Source organism: Podarcis raffonei, chromosome 3 (genome assembly GCF_027172205.1).
Source record: "Podarcis raffonei isolate rPodRaf1 chromosome 3, rPodRaf1.pri, whole genome shotgun sequence".
Taxonomy (NCBI): Eukaryota; Metazoa; Chordata; class Lepidosauria; order Squamata; family Lacertidae; genus Podarcis; species Podarcis raffonei.
In genome coordinates this window covers 108942721-108958875 of record NC_070604.1, presented here as the reverse complement: position 1 = coordinate 108958875, position 16155 = coordinate 108942721, and the positions used below count along the sequence as shown (strand labels likewise).

The following is a 16155-nucleotide window of genomic DNA, read 5'->3' as shown; positions in this document are numbered from 1 at the left end:
CTGCCTGGGAAAGTCCCATGAGCCAGATATTGAGGTTTGGGGGGCTGCATTCAGCCCCTGAGGTTCCTCACCCTGTTGTAGCATCAAACCAAGATATGGTACTACGCCTGAACAGAGTCACGGAGTACTATAAAGCACTAGTTGTGGGCTGCGCCAAAGTATCATTAAGCTCCAATTAAGCATTTGAAACCAACTACACTCAGAGCCTGTTGACACTACTCAGGAAGGATCCTGCCGCTTACATGCCAAGTCCTAAAGTATGTAAGCGATGTCAGGTGACGTTTTAGCACTCAGAAAGCTCATTCTGCAAGTGCACACCAGGGAAATCACTCTTGCACATTTTAGTATTCTCTCTGGAAAGTTTTCCAGCGCAAACCTTCGCCGTCTCATTGAACTGGTAAAGAGCAAGGGCTAATTAAACTGCTGTGAGCAACCCTGGCTTTGAAAAGGCATATCACTAGCTGTTAACACTGAATGCATAAATTGGTTGACAAGACAGACCTGCTGTCTCTCTATTATACATTAAACCTTCCACAGGGACAGAATTTGATCTTCTTGACAGCATCATTCTCTCCCCCACCCGCCCCGCCCAAACAAACACCCCAATTCACTTTCACAACGCCTCCCAACTGTGCATTTTATTGCCCCCAAAGATCTTCTAACTACCATGCAAAGATGTCTGGCCAGATGTTCAGAGACCAGTTTCTACCCACAAAAGGCTACTGGGGAAACAATTATAGATAATTGCCCTGGAAGGAGAAGTTAGGGAAGGTGGGTGGTGTTAGCTAATGCAGTTAAGAAAACCACCACTAATGTATTCACTGAGACGTTTGCAATTCTGCTCCCATGCACCCACAAAGCTAGGAGGCATTCACCCAAGCAGCTTTTCCTGAAACTGCTGCTGAACATGCTAGCGTGCTCCAGTAGAGCCACTTTGGCTTTGGGTCAAACCAGATGAGATGGAGATTCAGTCACAGATTTCCTGATTCTAGTTTTTGTTCATTTTTTTACACATGGTGGTAGGGTACTTTTAATTTTCCCATAACAGGCAGGAAAGGGGCACAGGAAGCTGCCATATAATAAAGTCAAACCACTGGTCAATCTTACTATGTACAGCCTACAAACTGACAGGCGGAGGCTCTCTGGAGATTGTACAGAATGCTGCCATTCTGCTTGCGCAATGGACTTTTGATTGCTCAGTTAATCTTCCCACTACCTCTCCTCTCCTGTGCAGCTCCCCATGCATGCCCAAAAAACCTGCTCGCGGGGGGGGGGGGCGTCCTCCCAGCCCTTTCTTATCTCTCTTCCCACAACTTCCCTTAGTGTTACCTCTACTACAGAAATTTTGATTGTAAGATCCTTTGGGGTAGGGAACTGTATTTTGCTTATGTAATTCTGTAAAGTGCTTTGTACATTTCACGTCAAGCGATAAACACAAGATGTAGTCAAACAAAGAAGCCAGACGATTCCACAGCTAAACTAAACACCAGAGCACCCACAAATGAAGAATGAAAAGATTAAACGGTGCAATCTATTTGTTCGTTCATTAAGCAGATTAAAAATATGAATTTTATGCAGGCTTTTCATTACAGCTGTCCTCGGCGAAATTGATTCAGCACCGACTAAATTACCTGCGTCTTTTTGCCAGCTCGATACAAAACAGTCACCACAGAGGCCATGTCAAGTTCCTTCCTTTTGCAAGATGAAAACTGGGCTAAAATGGACAGACTATGGCCGTGTTTACACATTTGAAGGACTATGATGCCTTTTTAGACAGTCATGGCTTCTCTCAAAGAATTCTGGGAACTGTAGTTTGTCACAGAGCTACAATTCCCCGAGTTCCCTGTGAAGAAGGACTGATTGTTAAGCCATTATGGGACCTGTAGCTCTGTGAGGGGGAACAGGGGCCTCTTAGCAACTCTCAGCGCACTCAACAACTATAGCTCCCAGAATCCTTTGGGAGGAAGCCATGACTGTGGTATCACAGCACTTTAAATGTATGGTTTGGATGTGCCCTGTGATATAAATCAAGCTTTGGCTGCAGATGTCTTAGTAAGCTGGACCCCTTCAGAGGCCATCTAATTGAGCTTTAAACCAATCACATGGCAAATACAGCAACCAGCACAAGGGGGCGGGGGTCGGTTGTATGAATGCACCATTAAACAAATTTATAAAACCTTTAAAAAACGACAATCTTAGCTGACAATGTATTTCTTTTCTTATTCATTTATGTATTTCCAGCCATTTTACCTAAGCGGTGCAGTATCAATACCTCTCAGCACGTTTTAACACCTAAAGCAGGTGGTGTTATAATCAACACTTCCGTTTCACTCAAAACAGCTGGCAGCAAAATGCAAACGCAGCGCACAAAGGTAAAACGCTACGAGGCCCAATCTCACACACTAAACGAGGCTAACTGTTTGAACAGCACATTCCTTTAGCTGTCGTGCCCAAGTGCTTGGGCGCCCGCTGCGCCCAAGAATTTAAGCAATCTGGAACAGCTTACGCAAGAGAAAACCACAAGACTTTCTCATCTGTATCACCATCTTACTCATGCTAAAGCTGCCTGCACATCAGTGCCCTGTCGGAACAGGATTTGAGGGTTCCCGTTGCTTGAATCTACATCCGATTCATGAGCACAGAGATCTCTGCAATGGCGCCCCTTTAGGACACTTAGGGGTGCAGAGATGCAAACTGTCACATTAAAAATCACAGGACATGTACACGTGCCAAAAATAATAGATCAGTGACAAAAAATGGCACCAGCATGTTTTAAAGTAAAGAATAGTATTTGGATATAAAAACAGACGTCTGGCAGTTCCTACCAGTTTTAAAGCCCTCTCTAGACATTGATTGAGATGCTGTGACCTCAGACAACTGATGCTCAGAGTTGCTAGCATGCTCGCTTTTGTTTCTAGAAGCGAGACCACCCAACCCGCCACTGTCTGAACAGCCGTGATGTCAGGGAATGTTCCTGGAAAACCAGAACAGGGACAGGAAACCAAGGTGGAAGGAAGGCTACGGTTCTGAAGTGCCTTCTGTTTCATTAGCAGCAGTTGTGCTGACATCTGTAGCTGAGTGCTATATAATATCCAGAGGAAAACCCAACCAGGTTCTGCTTGGCACCTCTAAGCAGACGTACAGCTGCAGGCCATGTTGGCAAATTGTTTTCCGCAGTTAACGTAGTTTGTCCTCACCACAAGATGGGTCACATTTCTATTTCAGAGAGGCCGCAGGCTGAGAGCAGACCAATTACTTTTGTACTCACTCCACAAATGGTGTGTGGGTGTTCTACTCCTGGTTAAAACATATCCTCAGAACATATCTGGTGATTCCATGTATAAGCACACAGTGTTCCTTACCTGAGGCAACGCCAATGATTTCCTTAACAACGATGGCCTGGCTTTTTTCATACTCTCCTCTGATACTTATGTATTCTTCATTGATGCTTTTCAGTTGACTGTGCAGGAACAAAAAGGAAAATGTTAGCAAACTTCTGCAACCTGGCAGAACACTTCACTGACTCGCACCCACCCCACAGGAAGTTTAGAGGACACTTCCATTGGCGTTCCGAAGCAAAGGCAGGGATATGTGTTTCACGCACATGTTAGAGAACTTCACCCCGTTCTTCTGGGTTTCCAAGACCTTATACTTCAGGTTGTTTCGCAGGACCTTCTCTTCTTTGTAGGTGATTCGGAAAAAATGCCCAAACTGGGAGTTGCATTCTAATTTGATGCTCTTGCCGGCTTCCAGACCTGTTTCATGGGAAGGGATTGGGGGAGAATAAAATCCATGACTGATTGTGGCATTATAAACACACAAATCACATTTTCGTTATCCCCACTCAGTGAGTCAAATTTCTCTCTTGGCTGGGTTTTGCTGCTTGATATTGTACCAGGCCACCTGCCGAGAAATTAACTCATAGTCACAGGGCTTGGCACAATTCCTAACACCTAGCTCGCTAAGAGTTAGAGGAGTTTCAAACTGCGGTTCCACTCACCACTTTAGAAATCCCTCTACTGTAATGCCACGGAAACCTAAGATTATCCAAATTGGCAAGGAGAGGGTGCAGCTCTTATAGGAATGCTTTATTTATTGACACTGGATTGACAAGATCATCACAAAGGATAAACGCATGCCTGTACTTCAACCGTTCTGGCTGCTGCACCTCCAAAAGTATATTGTAGAGCTCAAAAAGGTGCAGAAAAGAGCAACCAGAAGTTATCAAGGGTCTGAAATACTTCCCCTACTAGGAAAAACTTACATGGGTTGGGACTATTTAGTTTAGAAAAAGGGCAAGTGGGAAGAATGACTGAGATTTCCCCTGTTGTGCATGGTGTGGAGAAGGTATATAGGTAGACGTTTCTCTCTTTCTCACAAGACTCAGGGTCATGGGTTTGAGTCTCACGCTGGGCAAAAGATTCATGCATTGCAAGGGGTTGGACTAGATGACCCTTGTGATCCCTTGCAATATAGTACAGTGGTACCTCGGGTTACATACGCTTCAGGTTACAGACTCCGCTAACCCAGAAATATTACCTTGGGTTAAGAACTTTGCTTCAGGATGAGAACAGAAATCGTGCAGCAGCGGCGCAGCGGCAGCTGGAGGCCCCATTAGCTAAAGTGGTGCTTCACGTTAAGAACAGTTTCAGGTTAAGAACAGACTTCCAGAACGAATTAAGTACTTAACCCGAGGTACCACTGTACTAGACTCCAACGTTATCCAACAAAAGCTGAATGGTGAGAGATTCAGGACATACAAAGAAAGAGGCCTTCTTCACACAGTGCATAGTTGCAATGATACCATTTGATGGCAGCTTTAAAGCACTCATTCCACATCGCCTCATTTGCCAACAGATCTCTGTGTGTCTGCCAAAGAAAACCTGTGCACTGCAGGGGATTCTGGGTGCAGGAGAAGAGGTTTTCACTGAACAGAGACAAGGCGCTGGTCAAGTTTGCTGTGCTTCATGCAGGCATGAACTGACTAAGAGTGGACCTTAGAAGATAGCCAGTTCTCCTCCTTTGACCATGTATTGTGGGGGAAGTTTCCAACAACAGGTTTGGTTTTTTGGTTTTTTTAAAAAGCAAGTGCACAACTGTATTTTAAACAGTGAGAATGTGAAGCATTTTTCAGCATCAGAACACAGACTGGAAGTGGCTTTGGGGGGGAAACTCTAAATCACTGTGTAGATAAAGTGTAGGTCAGGCCAACATACTTAGTTCCCTTGCTGCCGCCTTCAGCACACCCTGCATTTTTTCCTCTAGCTTATCCATATTCTCTCTCAGCTCAATGAGGCTCGGCTCAATGGAGGGTTTCAAGAGGTATTCGTGGCTCTCCACCTGGGATATGGAGAGAGAAGAGTTATCCACAAAAGAGTTAAAAGCAGCCGCCATGACCCTTCGGTCATATTACGAAGCATTTAAAACCCACCATCTAAAGCAACTTCTGAGACCACATAAACTAAGTAACAAATGTGGAAGATTAAAACTCTTGATTAGATCAGTCTAAGAGTCAAAACAAGTATTTATCAAAAGATATGTTAAGTTCGCAGAACATTCTGGGGTTTGCAGCCTAAGGGCTGATCAACACCTTACATAAAATAAAAATAAATGAATGAATCACATGGTGAGGACTTTTACCTTTTTTTATTAAAAAAAAGTTCAGTCACGTGAACTCTATGCATATCAAAAATGATATGGATTTGGGATGATTCTAATAAACATTTATGTCATAGAGAGATGTTAAACTTTTCAACAGTAGCTCCTCATTTAGAGATAGCGAGATGTTGGCATTCCGTAACAGATTTGTCCCTTGATTTGGTGTACCCCTTCATGGATCACTGCCCCTTCATGGATCACTGCCTTGCCGTGGCGAAGGGGCTTGAAGAACTCAGAGAAGCTATCAACTACGCCAAGCAGGGCACACAAGATGAACAGGTCATAGTGGAGAGTTTTGACCAAACGTGATCCACCTGGAGGAGGAACCGGCAAGCCACTCCAGTATCCTTGCCAAGAAAACTCCATGGACAAAGACAACAGGCATATAAAAGTTATGGTGCTGGAAGATGAGCCCCTCAGGTCGTAAGGCGTCCAACATGCTACTGGGGAAGAGCAGAGGGCAAGTACAAGTAGATCCAGAGCTGATGAAGCGGCTGGGCCAAAGCCGAAAGGACGCTCAGTTGCGGATATGCCTGGAAGCGAAAGGAAAGTCCAATGCTGTAAAGAAAAATATTGCATAGGAACCTGGAATGTAAGAACCATGAACCTGGGTAAGTTGGAGGTGGTCAAAAATGAGATGGCAAGAATAAATATTGACATCCTGGGCATCAGTGAACTAAAATGGACGGGAATGGGTGAATTCAGTTCGGATGACCATCACATCTACTACTGTGGGCATGAAACCCGTAAAAAAAATGGAGTGGCCCTCATAGTCAACAAAAGAGTGGCGAAAGCTGTACTGGGATGCAATCTCAAAAATGATAGAATGATCTCGATACGAATCCAAGGCAGACCTTTTAACATCACAGTAATCCAAGTTTATGCACCAACTACTGGTGCTGAAGAAACTGAAACTGACCAATTCTATGAAGACTTACAACACCTTATAGAAGTGACACTAAAGAAGGATGTTCTTCTCATTATAGGGGATTGGAATGCTAAAGTAGGGAGGCAAGAGATAAAAGGAAAAACTGGCAAGTTTGGCCTTGGAGATCAAAACGAAGCAGGGCAAAGGCTAATAGAGTTCTGTCAAGAGAACAAGCTGGTCATCACAAACACGCTTTTCCAACAACACAAGAGACGACTCTACACATGGACATCACCAGATGGGCAGCATCGAAATCAGACTGATTATATTCTCTGCAGCCAAAGATGGAGAAGTTCTATACAGTCAGCAAAAACAAGACCTGGAGCTGACTGTGGCTCAGATCATCAGCTTCTTATAGCAAAATTCAAGCTTAAACTGAAGAAAGTAGGAAAAACCACTGGGCCGGTAAGATACAATCTAAGTCAAATCCCTTATGAATACACAGTGGAAGTGAGGAATAGGTTTAAGGATTTAGATTTGATGGACAGAGTGCCTGAAGAACTATGGATGGAGGCTCGTAACATTGTACAGGAGGCAGCAACGAAAACCATCCCAATGAAAAGGAAATGCAAGAAAGCAAAGTGGCTGTCCAACGAGGCCTTACAAATAGCGGAGGAGAGAAGGCAAGCAAAATGCGAGGGAGATAGTGAAAGATACAGGAAATTGAATGCAGATTTCCAAAGAATAGCAAGGAGAGACAAGAAGGCCTTCTTAAACGAGCAATGCAAACAAATAGAGGAAAACAACAGAATGGGAAGAACCAGAGATCTGTTCAAGAAAATCGGAGATATGAAAGGAACATTTCGTACAAAGATTACCATAATAAAGGACAAAAGTGGTAAGGACCTAACAGAAGCAGAAGACATCAAGAAGAGGTGGCAAGAATACACAGAGGAATTATACCAGAAAGATATGGATGTCTCGTACACCCCAGGTAGTGTGGTTGCTGACCTTGAGCCAGACATCCTGGAGAGTGAAGTCAAATGGGCCTTAGAAAGCACTGCAAATAACAAGGCCAGTGGAAGTGATGGTATTCCAGCTGAACTATTTAAAATTTTAAAAGATGATGCTGCTAAGGTGCTACACTCAATATGCCAGCAAGTTTGGAAAACTCAGCAGTGGCCAGAAGATTGGAGAAGATCAGTCTACATCCCAATCCCAAAGAAGGGCAGTGCCAAAGAATGCTCCAACTACCGCACAATTGCACTCATTTCACACGCTAGCAAGGTTATGCTTAAAATTCTACAAGGAAGGCTCAAGCAGTATGTGGATCGAGAACTCCCAGAAGTGCAAGCTGGATTTAGAAGAGGCAGAGGAACCAGAGACCAAATTGCAAACATGCGCTGGATTATGGAGAAAGCTAGAGAGTTCCAGAAAGACATCTACTTCTGCTTCATTGACTATGCAAAAGCCTTTGACTGTGTCGACCACAGCAAACTATGGCAAGTTCTTAAAGAAATGGGAGTGCCTGATCACCTCATCTGTCTCCTGAGAAATCTCTATGTGGGACAAGAAGCTACAGTTAGAACTGGATATGGAACAACTGATTGGTTCAAAATTGGGAAAGGAGTACGACAAGGCTGTATTTTGTCTCCCTGCTTATTTAATTTATATGCAGAATACATCATGCGAAAGGCTGGGCTGGATGAATCCCAAGCTGGAATTAAGATTGCCGGAAGAAATATCAACAACCTCAGATATGCAGATGACACAACCTTGATGGCAGAAAGTGAGGAGGAATTAAAGAACCTTTTAATGAGGGTGAAAGAGGAGAGCGCAAAATATGGTCTGAAGCTCAACATCAAAAAAACGAAGAGCATGGCCACTGGTCCCATCACCTCCTGGCAAATAGAAGGGGAAGAAATGGAGGCAGTGAGAGATTTTACTTTCTTGGGCTCCATGATCACTGCAGATGGTGACAGCAGCCACGAAATTAAAAGACGCCTGCTTCTTGGGAGAAGGGCAATGACAGGCGTAGACAGCATCTTGAGAAGTAGAGACATCACCTTGCCAACAAAGGTCCGTATAGTTAAAGCCATGGTTTTCCCAGTAGTGATGTATGGAAGTGAGAGCTGGACCATAAAGAAGGCTGATCGCCGAAGAATTGATGCTTTTGAATTATGGTGCTGGAGAAGACTCTTGAGAGTCCCATGGACTGCAAGAAGATCAAACGCATCCATTCTTAAGGAAATCAGCCCTGAGTGCTCACTGGAAGGACAGATCGTGAAGCTGAGGCTCCAGTACTTTGGCCACCTCATGAGAAGAGAAGACTCCCTGGAGAAGACACTGATGCTGGGAAAGACGGAGGGCACAAGGAGAAGGGGACGACAGAGGACGAGATGGTTGGACAGTGTTTTCAAGGTTACCAGCATGAGTTTGACCAAACTGCGGGAGGCAGTGGAGGACAGAGGTGCCTGGCATGCTCTGGTCCATGGGGTCACGAAGAGTCGGACACGACTAAACGACTAAACAACAACAAACAACAACAACAGATTTGTCCCTTGATTTGGTGTACTTGAGTTTGGGCAGTTGCTCAGGCAACTGACATGCCAAATCCGAGTGGCCAAGGGTAAAACAAACCCAGTGTCTTTTCACGTAACTAAGCAACCATTTACTTCATATATGCAATGTGAGGACCATACAAGAATACCACCCAAGACACACGGCAATTTGTGGAGAGATTTTGGTTGGTTTCCATGTACCTTCTTATAGAGTCTATACGTCTGCAATGAAATTCAAAAGTAGCTAACAAGCATTTCTCCAGAAAGATCAGACGGTGCAGTCACTGTCTGATCTTTCTTGAGAAACATGTTAGCTGTTTTTATTGTTCATCTTTTATTACTGAGTTTTGAAAATACAAAACAACTTAAAAAAAAGAGTAGCACATCAGCAGGCTAGGCTAGAACCTCTCTCCACCACTGTGACAATTCCTCACTCACAGCCTGAAACTGCCTAGCTCAGGAAAGACTCAAACCTTTGCCAATCTGGTGCCTCCAGGTGTTTTAGACTGAAACTCCTGGCCAGCAAATGTCAGCTTAAGGTGCTGGGAGCTTCCATCCAAAACACCTGAAGGGCGCCGGAATACTCTACACTGAGATGCTGTTGAACAGGTAAGCTCAGATTGAAAAAGAACATAAAAATGTAAGATGAGCCTGAAGGACCATGTCAAGCCTGTAAGCTGGACATGAGCGCAACAGTACTCCGCCAACCTGAGATTCCCAGCAACTGGTATTCAGAGGCATAACGCTGTCTTTTCCACCCGCCCAAAATGGCAGATCATCTGGAATGCAGATGAACTTCACACTCCAGTCACACTTAAATCTAAATCTTCTCCATGAGTTCCTCAGGAGCAATGATCTTTTGGGGCCACAAAGCACAGTATGAATTCTAAAGAAAGAATGAGAGTTTAGTCAGGCTGCCTTCGAGATCCCCAAAAGAGAACGCCAGAATAACACTTCTATGAACACTGCAGAAATCCATGGAATGAAGTTATATGGCTTTAGCAGAAATGTTACAAAGAACTAAGTAAAAATAGATTGTTAATGGGTCAAAGTGGAAATTTAAGGTTAGATTGTGTTAAGATAAATTATAGAACAAAAATTAAGAAAGATGGAAAGGATTTGCTGAAATAGCTAATTGAACAAGAATACAAAAAAGGGAGGTGTGAGGAGGTCGATGATACAAATAAATGAAAGGTAGAGATATAATAATATTGGATGTGTTTTTAAATGTTTTCGCTTTTCTTGTTGTTTTGCTGTATTGTTTTTTTTTGTTTTTTGTTTTTATTTTTGATGTATTGTGAACTTTTTATTGTTTTTTTCTTTTTTCTTCTTTTTTCTGTAACTATTAAACCTTTAATAAATATCTTTTTTAAAAAAAACACAGAAATCCAGTGAACAGATCTTCGGCAATAATATATTGCGATGTCAAACTACTACACACACATTTTCTCGTAATCAGGTTTGAATCACTGCAGCCTTGCTCAAGTAGGGCCATGTCCAAAGGAACAATTTGTGCATAGTGTGTCAAGAACGGCGTTAATGCTAAATAATGCAGATGTGGTAGGAAGAACAGACTCAAAAGATGCCACTAGTTCATACAATGCACCATTTATGTATGGAATCTGCGGCCACCAGGTGTTTTGAGGGCCACTAGACTAGATGACTTGACGGCGACGTCTCTGGGCTGCTTCTTTGCAGTGATGAGTATTAAGACACTCCCTTTTGGGTTTGGGAGAATGGGACAGCTGGGTTGGGAGGAAGGGGAGGCAAAGGTGAGCCAGCCTTGCTTCTAAGTCAAGGGTAGGCAAACTAAGGCCTGGGGGCCAGATCTGGCCCAATCGCCTTCTAAATCCAGTCCGCCGACGGTCCAGGAATCAGCATGTTTTTACATGAGTAGAATGTGTCCTTTTATTTAAAATGCATCTTTGGGTTATTTGTGGGGCATAGGAATTCGTTCTTCTTTTTTTTCTTTTCAAAATATATTCCAGCCCCCCACAAGGTCTGAGGGACAGTGGACCAGCCCCCTGCTGAAAAAGTTTGCTGACCCCTGTTCTAAGTGATAGGCAAAATTCTGGGGCACTGCATGTCTGGTGAGATCAAGAGCACAGCTCACAGATGTATATTAAGCACAACAGGTAATTGTGCAGTTTCACATTTTTACTGGTTTACTTCTGCATTTATTGTGCTTTTATTCTTCTTTTGTATTAATCTGTTCACTGCTTTGTGGGCCTTTGGGTCCAAAAGTGGCACATAATAGCTATATCAATGGACCTCCAATGATAGAGAAAGCTAAGCGGCAGCAGAATGGGACAGCTATTGCCTTAATTACCCTGCTTGAACTTTCCCATGGGCCACTGTGGAAAACTAGATGGGCCACTGATCTGACAAAGCAGACCTCTTCTTGGTAAACTTTCCATGTGGAAACAACGGCGCTGCCACTTCTAATAGCAGATTGCTGGAGCATATTCAAACCAAAACGGGTGTCCTCCTGGGGGGCTCACTTCTGCTTGGAAGGGCTTTTGTGAAAAGACGCAGCTGCTACTGTGATCGTTTTGTCAGAGAGATGCTCTAACATTTACCCAGCAGGGACACATTAGCAAAACAGAGGATGAGGTGGTCTACTGCACTCCCGAAACATCAGCCCAGCCTTCCAGATAAGTACGGAAGTCAAATCAATCAATTGAAAAGTTCATCAGCCGGCTGCCTGACCGTACCTAGATCTAGAGCAAGGGTCAAAAGGTAGCTAGATACAGTCAGGCAGGCAGGCAGGCAGCCGGCTGATTCCAAGGAAGTGGGTTTCTTCTCCAAATTGCTGAACAAATCTCAAATAGCAGCAAGTCATCAATGGCAAAAAGGACAATAAATAAGAAGCACAAGGTCTGACTAAGTATTAGATATATAGCAGCATGCAGAAATATCTGAAACAGGGCTATGGAGCTCTAGGTTCGAGGTCTACAAACTTCTAGCAGCCACACACAGTGGGATGAAAACCCAAAAGGCAAGCAAAATGATCCACTAATATGTTGTGCTACTAGATCTCTTGATTGCTCTGCTAATATTTTAACTTCGAGGACAGACACTCTATTGTTGCTGTTTTAAACTTCTGGATGTTAAGGGATGGGGGAAGGACTTTTCTGCACTGAAGGTTCAGCTATGTCAAAAAACATTTCCTACCTTACCAGGAATTGATTTTTGAAAACTCATCTCATGTTAGGTATAAGATAACATTCCTGAGGATCTATGCTTTTTTCCCCTTTTTTCAAAAACAGATTCTAGTCCTCAAGGTGAGTCACTGCCTCTCTCAAAAGTACTTTTCTTTCTTTTCACCTTGTACCAGAGCATCCTCAGAAATGCAAATTGCTTTGTTTTTGGTTTCCTCTTCATAATATGTTATTAAAGCTTTTTCGCACTTTGATTCATCAGTTAACAAACAAGATGGTTTTCAATATCCAGAGACTGGTCCCTCCCATTCATTTGCCCTCACATGTTAACTTCAAATTATCAACTCTGCACTTTTCTGCCCATTTGAGAAATCCATATAATGGGTTTCTGAAAGCAAAATTCAAAAACCATCTTCTATTAAATCCATCCCTAGCATTTTTAGGAGAAAAAAATCCTTTTAACTTTAAGCTGCCACGTCCTTACGCTGCTCACACGTTATCTGTTAAAAAGCTATTTTCAAAACAGTCGTTTCATCAGGGAAAAACGGGTTTCTCGTAGGTCACACTACTCAAAATGGGACGAGGGAACCTCGCTTTTACCAGAAGCTTTGGGGGAAATAACAAAAGAGGTGAAAGCCTTCTATCCCCTTCACTCCCAAACTTGTAAGGATGATGAAAAATTCATTACAAAAATGCTGGAAAGGACTTGTGTGCTTTCTGCACATCACATTGTAACCTGCATTGCAGCAAAGAAAAGCTATCTAGAGCCTGCAGGGAATGGGAGGAGGGACAGAGCTTTGTGATCACACTGTACTATCAGCAACTACAAAGAAGCCCTTTGCTTGCTTGCGGACCAGGAACAGCTGAATGCCACCACCGAGGAAGTCAAAATATTCCCAGAAAAGTGCAGAGCAGACCCCAAAGAGAAAACAGGGGAAGTGAACTTATCTTTCCCTACATCTCCTGGCAGCTACCTGGACTACATTCAGGGGCACACCAATTATTTCTCTCCGTCCCTCTTCTGCGCTACAGCTCAATGGCAAAGCACTTTCACTGCATACAGGCACTCCTGGCTCAGTCTCTACCGCTGCCAGCTAAAATGTTAGGGAGGCAGGAAGCTAGCTTTGAACCAAGCCAGACCCTCGGGGTCCATCTAGCTTAGTACTGTCTGTCAGTAGCTCTCCAGGGTTTCAGCCAGGGAGTATCTCCCAGCTCATGCTGTTGACATTCCAGAGGATGCTACCTTGCAATGCCCTGCCAGAGAACGTGTTAGCTCAACTGTAAATGGCATCTTTCTACCACCCCAGTGCTACGCATCCCCAGCTGAACTCCCCCCCTTTTTTTTTGCAGGTCTGAGTCACTGCATTCACTTGGCCTTTACAAACTTAACCCAAAGCCTAGGGCCTGAGTAACTTGCGATCCTTCACCTTGAGATCAAGAGGAAGGTGACCATCAGTATGCTGGCGGCACCAGGCAATATTTCTCCTTTCCATTAGATTCTGGCAAGGGGTGGAAGTGCTGAATCAGTGCTTGGGTTCGGTTAATGGAGGGGATGAGGGCCAAACCTGAAAGACCACCTGCCCCTCTATGGACTAGTAAGTTCGTTTGGATCAGATGGGTAAATTCTACTTGTGGCACTGTACCCTACAGAATACCCTGCGGAATAATACCCTTCCTTCTGCCATCAGTTGTTTCACACGTCTTGTAAAAATATACACTTTCCATGAGTCATAAGACTGAATCCTGCTTTATACGATTTCCCTGAATCTGTTTTATTATACACACATACAAAACAATAAAGGGATATTGTTTTTACCCTGTACACAGTGTACACTGCTTAAGAGTTTTAAAAGTTAAGCAGTTAAGGTAGGCATGTAAATAAAATACATAAAACAAACTGGAGCCCAGTCAAGAGATAATACTGGTATTATAAGCCAGTCAGAATTACTCCAAAGCACATATGGAGCAGATCAAGGATGGGGCCACTCTGGGCCAACCAAATTCAGCTGTCTATGACCTGGTCCACATGCAAAATAGTATGGGATGGGATCCCACCTTTCTACCGCTGACATCAACCAAGAGACACTTCACCTCTGACTTCCAAGTGTAACATCCAAAACACATAGATGGTGCGACCAATTCCAGGATTTTATCTAGTAAACCGGGGTAGGCAACCTGTGGCCCTCCAGATGTTGCAGGACTCCCAATTCCTACTTTTCCAAGTGCCCCATAATGCCAAATCCGCATTTGCAAGGAAATGTTCCTTCACTGGGGTAGCTCCTGTGCTCTGGGGGTCCCTGCCTACTGACATGGGGCAAGCACTCACACTTTATTGTTTTTGACACTAGCTGAAAGCTTTCCAGTTTGGGCAAGCCATTTGCTTTTAACTGGTTTGTGGGCTTTAGTTCTGTTCAGGGGCTGCGGCACAGTGGCAGACCAGCTACTATGCATGCAGAAGGTCTCTGACAGACAATGTGAGCTAAATAGACCAACAGCCTGGCTCAGTATAATGCAGCTTCCTTTGCCCCAGCTGTAATTTTATTTTGCACACCACTTGGAGAGCTTATTGGTTGAGCAGTTTGTAAAAATTTCTCAAATAATAAATAAAATCTCAACCTTGAAAATATCTCCCCCTGGACACCCACCAAGGCTTGGAAGAGACTATAAGCTCCTTGTCACAGGAGGCTTGTGACACTGTTCTGTGAAGTGCAATGTACACAAGTGCCACTATATAAACTGCCATAATATATACACGCTACCTCATGCAATGTATCTGTGGCTCTATAAACCTAAGTCCGTGAAGCTGGAAGTTTACTCAGCGCAGGCCGAGCAATTTAATTTGGTTGCTATGCCAACCTGCAGCTTTACCGTACCCTATTAAAGAGAATGATAGATTCTTACAGGTCTTAATGCGAAACACAAGGCCGTAAAATCAGAACCTGCGAGATCCCGCTTTCTCGCCCACTGCGGACAGTTTGCTGTTCCAGTAACCGCAGCTGCCTCTCCAACATCGGCCTTAATTAACTTCCATGGATTTTGGAAATACAAACAAAACTTGGAGTCATGTGTCTTACTTGGCTTCATTTAAACTTATCTACTTTAATATATGGAGAATTTCTCGTCCTTTTGTTTTTGAAAGCAGGTGGGTAAAACCGAAGGGAATCCTCGACAGCAGAGAGACACTCAAGAGGTGTGGCTCATGGCAACAGGTCCCTAGCGGCAGCAGAACTGTCTTACTTGCTGCGAAGAGAAGCGGCAAGATCAGGCTGCACGGATGTACCTGCAGGAACGTCAGGCTGGCAAAACAAGCAAATGCACATTTTTTTTATTTGTGTCCTACAGGTTGCAGAATCCATTTTTCTTTGTGTGAACTTCTGATGGGGGTAGAGCCAGACTCTATATGTACAGCACTTAAGTTAACTTTCTATTTTCTCGTCATCCAGATTTCAAGTCGGCTGAATATCTAGGAATATCCGAAGCTTTAGAACCAAGCCAGACCAACGGTCCATTTATCTCAGTAATGCAGACACTGACTGGCAGCAGCCCTCTGGGATTTCAGGAAGGGAGTCTTTCCTAGCCTTACCCGGAGGCACCAAGGGGTGCGTTTTGAAGTGGGAACGTGCTCTAACACTGACTACAACCCTCCAGTCATATCTTGACCCAGGCAGCCCAACAAACTTTAATTAACACACATGAAAAATCAAAGCAACTCTTTGTGGTAGGGACAACTCCTATTCAAAAGGATTCCCCATTAGCACTACTGTTTTACTTATACACACACACACACACACTGTTCCTGTAGCATGTAACTGCATTTCAAGAATTAGTTAAGACTCATGTGTAGCTACTTGGATATGCCAGCATCATGGTGCTGTGCATGTCATTCTATGTTAGAGGCGCTCAGCTG

At 43.8% G+C, this 16155-nt stretch overlaps 1 protein-coding gene across 1 annotated transcript in view; it reads right to left on the bottom strand.

Annotated features, from left to right (window-relative positions):
* MSH2 (mutS homolog 2) overlaps positions 1–16155 on the bottom strand; it is a 56601-nt gene that overhangs the window by 8077 nt on the left and 32369 nt on the right. The window contains exons 9-11 of the mRNA XM_053383560.1: positions 5217–5340; positions 3605–3755; positions 3363–3460 (exon numbers count right to left, since the gene is read on the bottom strand). Coding sequence (XP_053239535.1) covers positions 3363–3460; positions 3605–3755; positions 5217–5340 — 373 coding nt within the window. The remainder of the gene's footprint in view (positions 1–3362; positions 3461–3604; positions 3756–5216; positions 5341–16155) is intronic.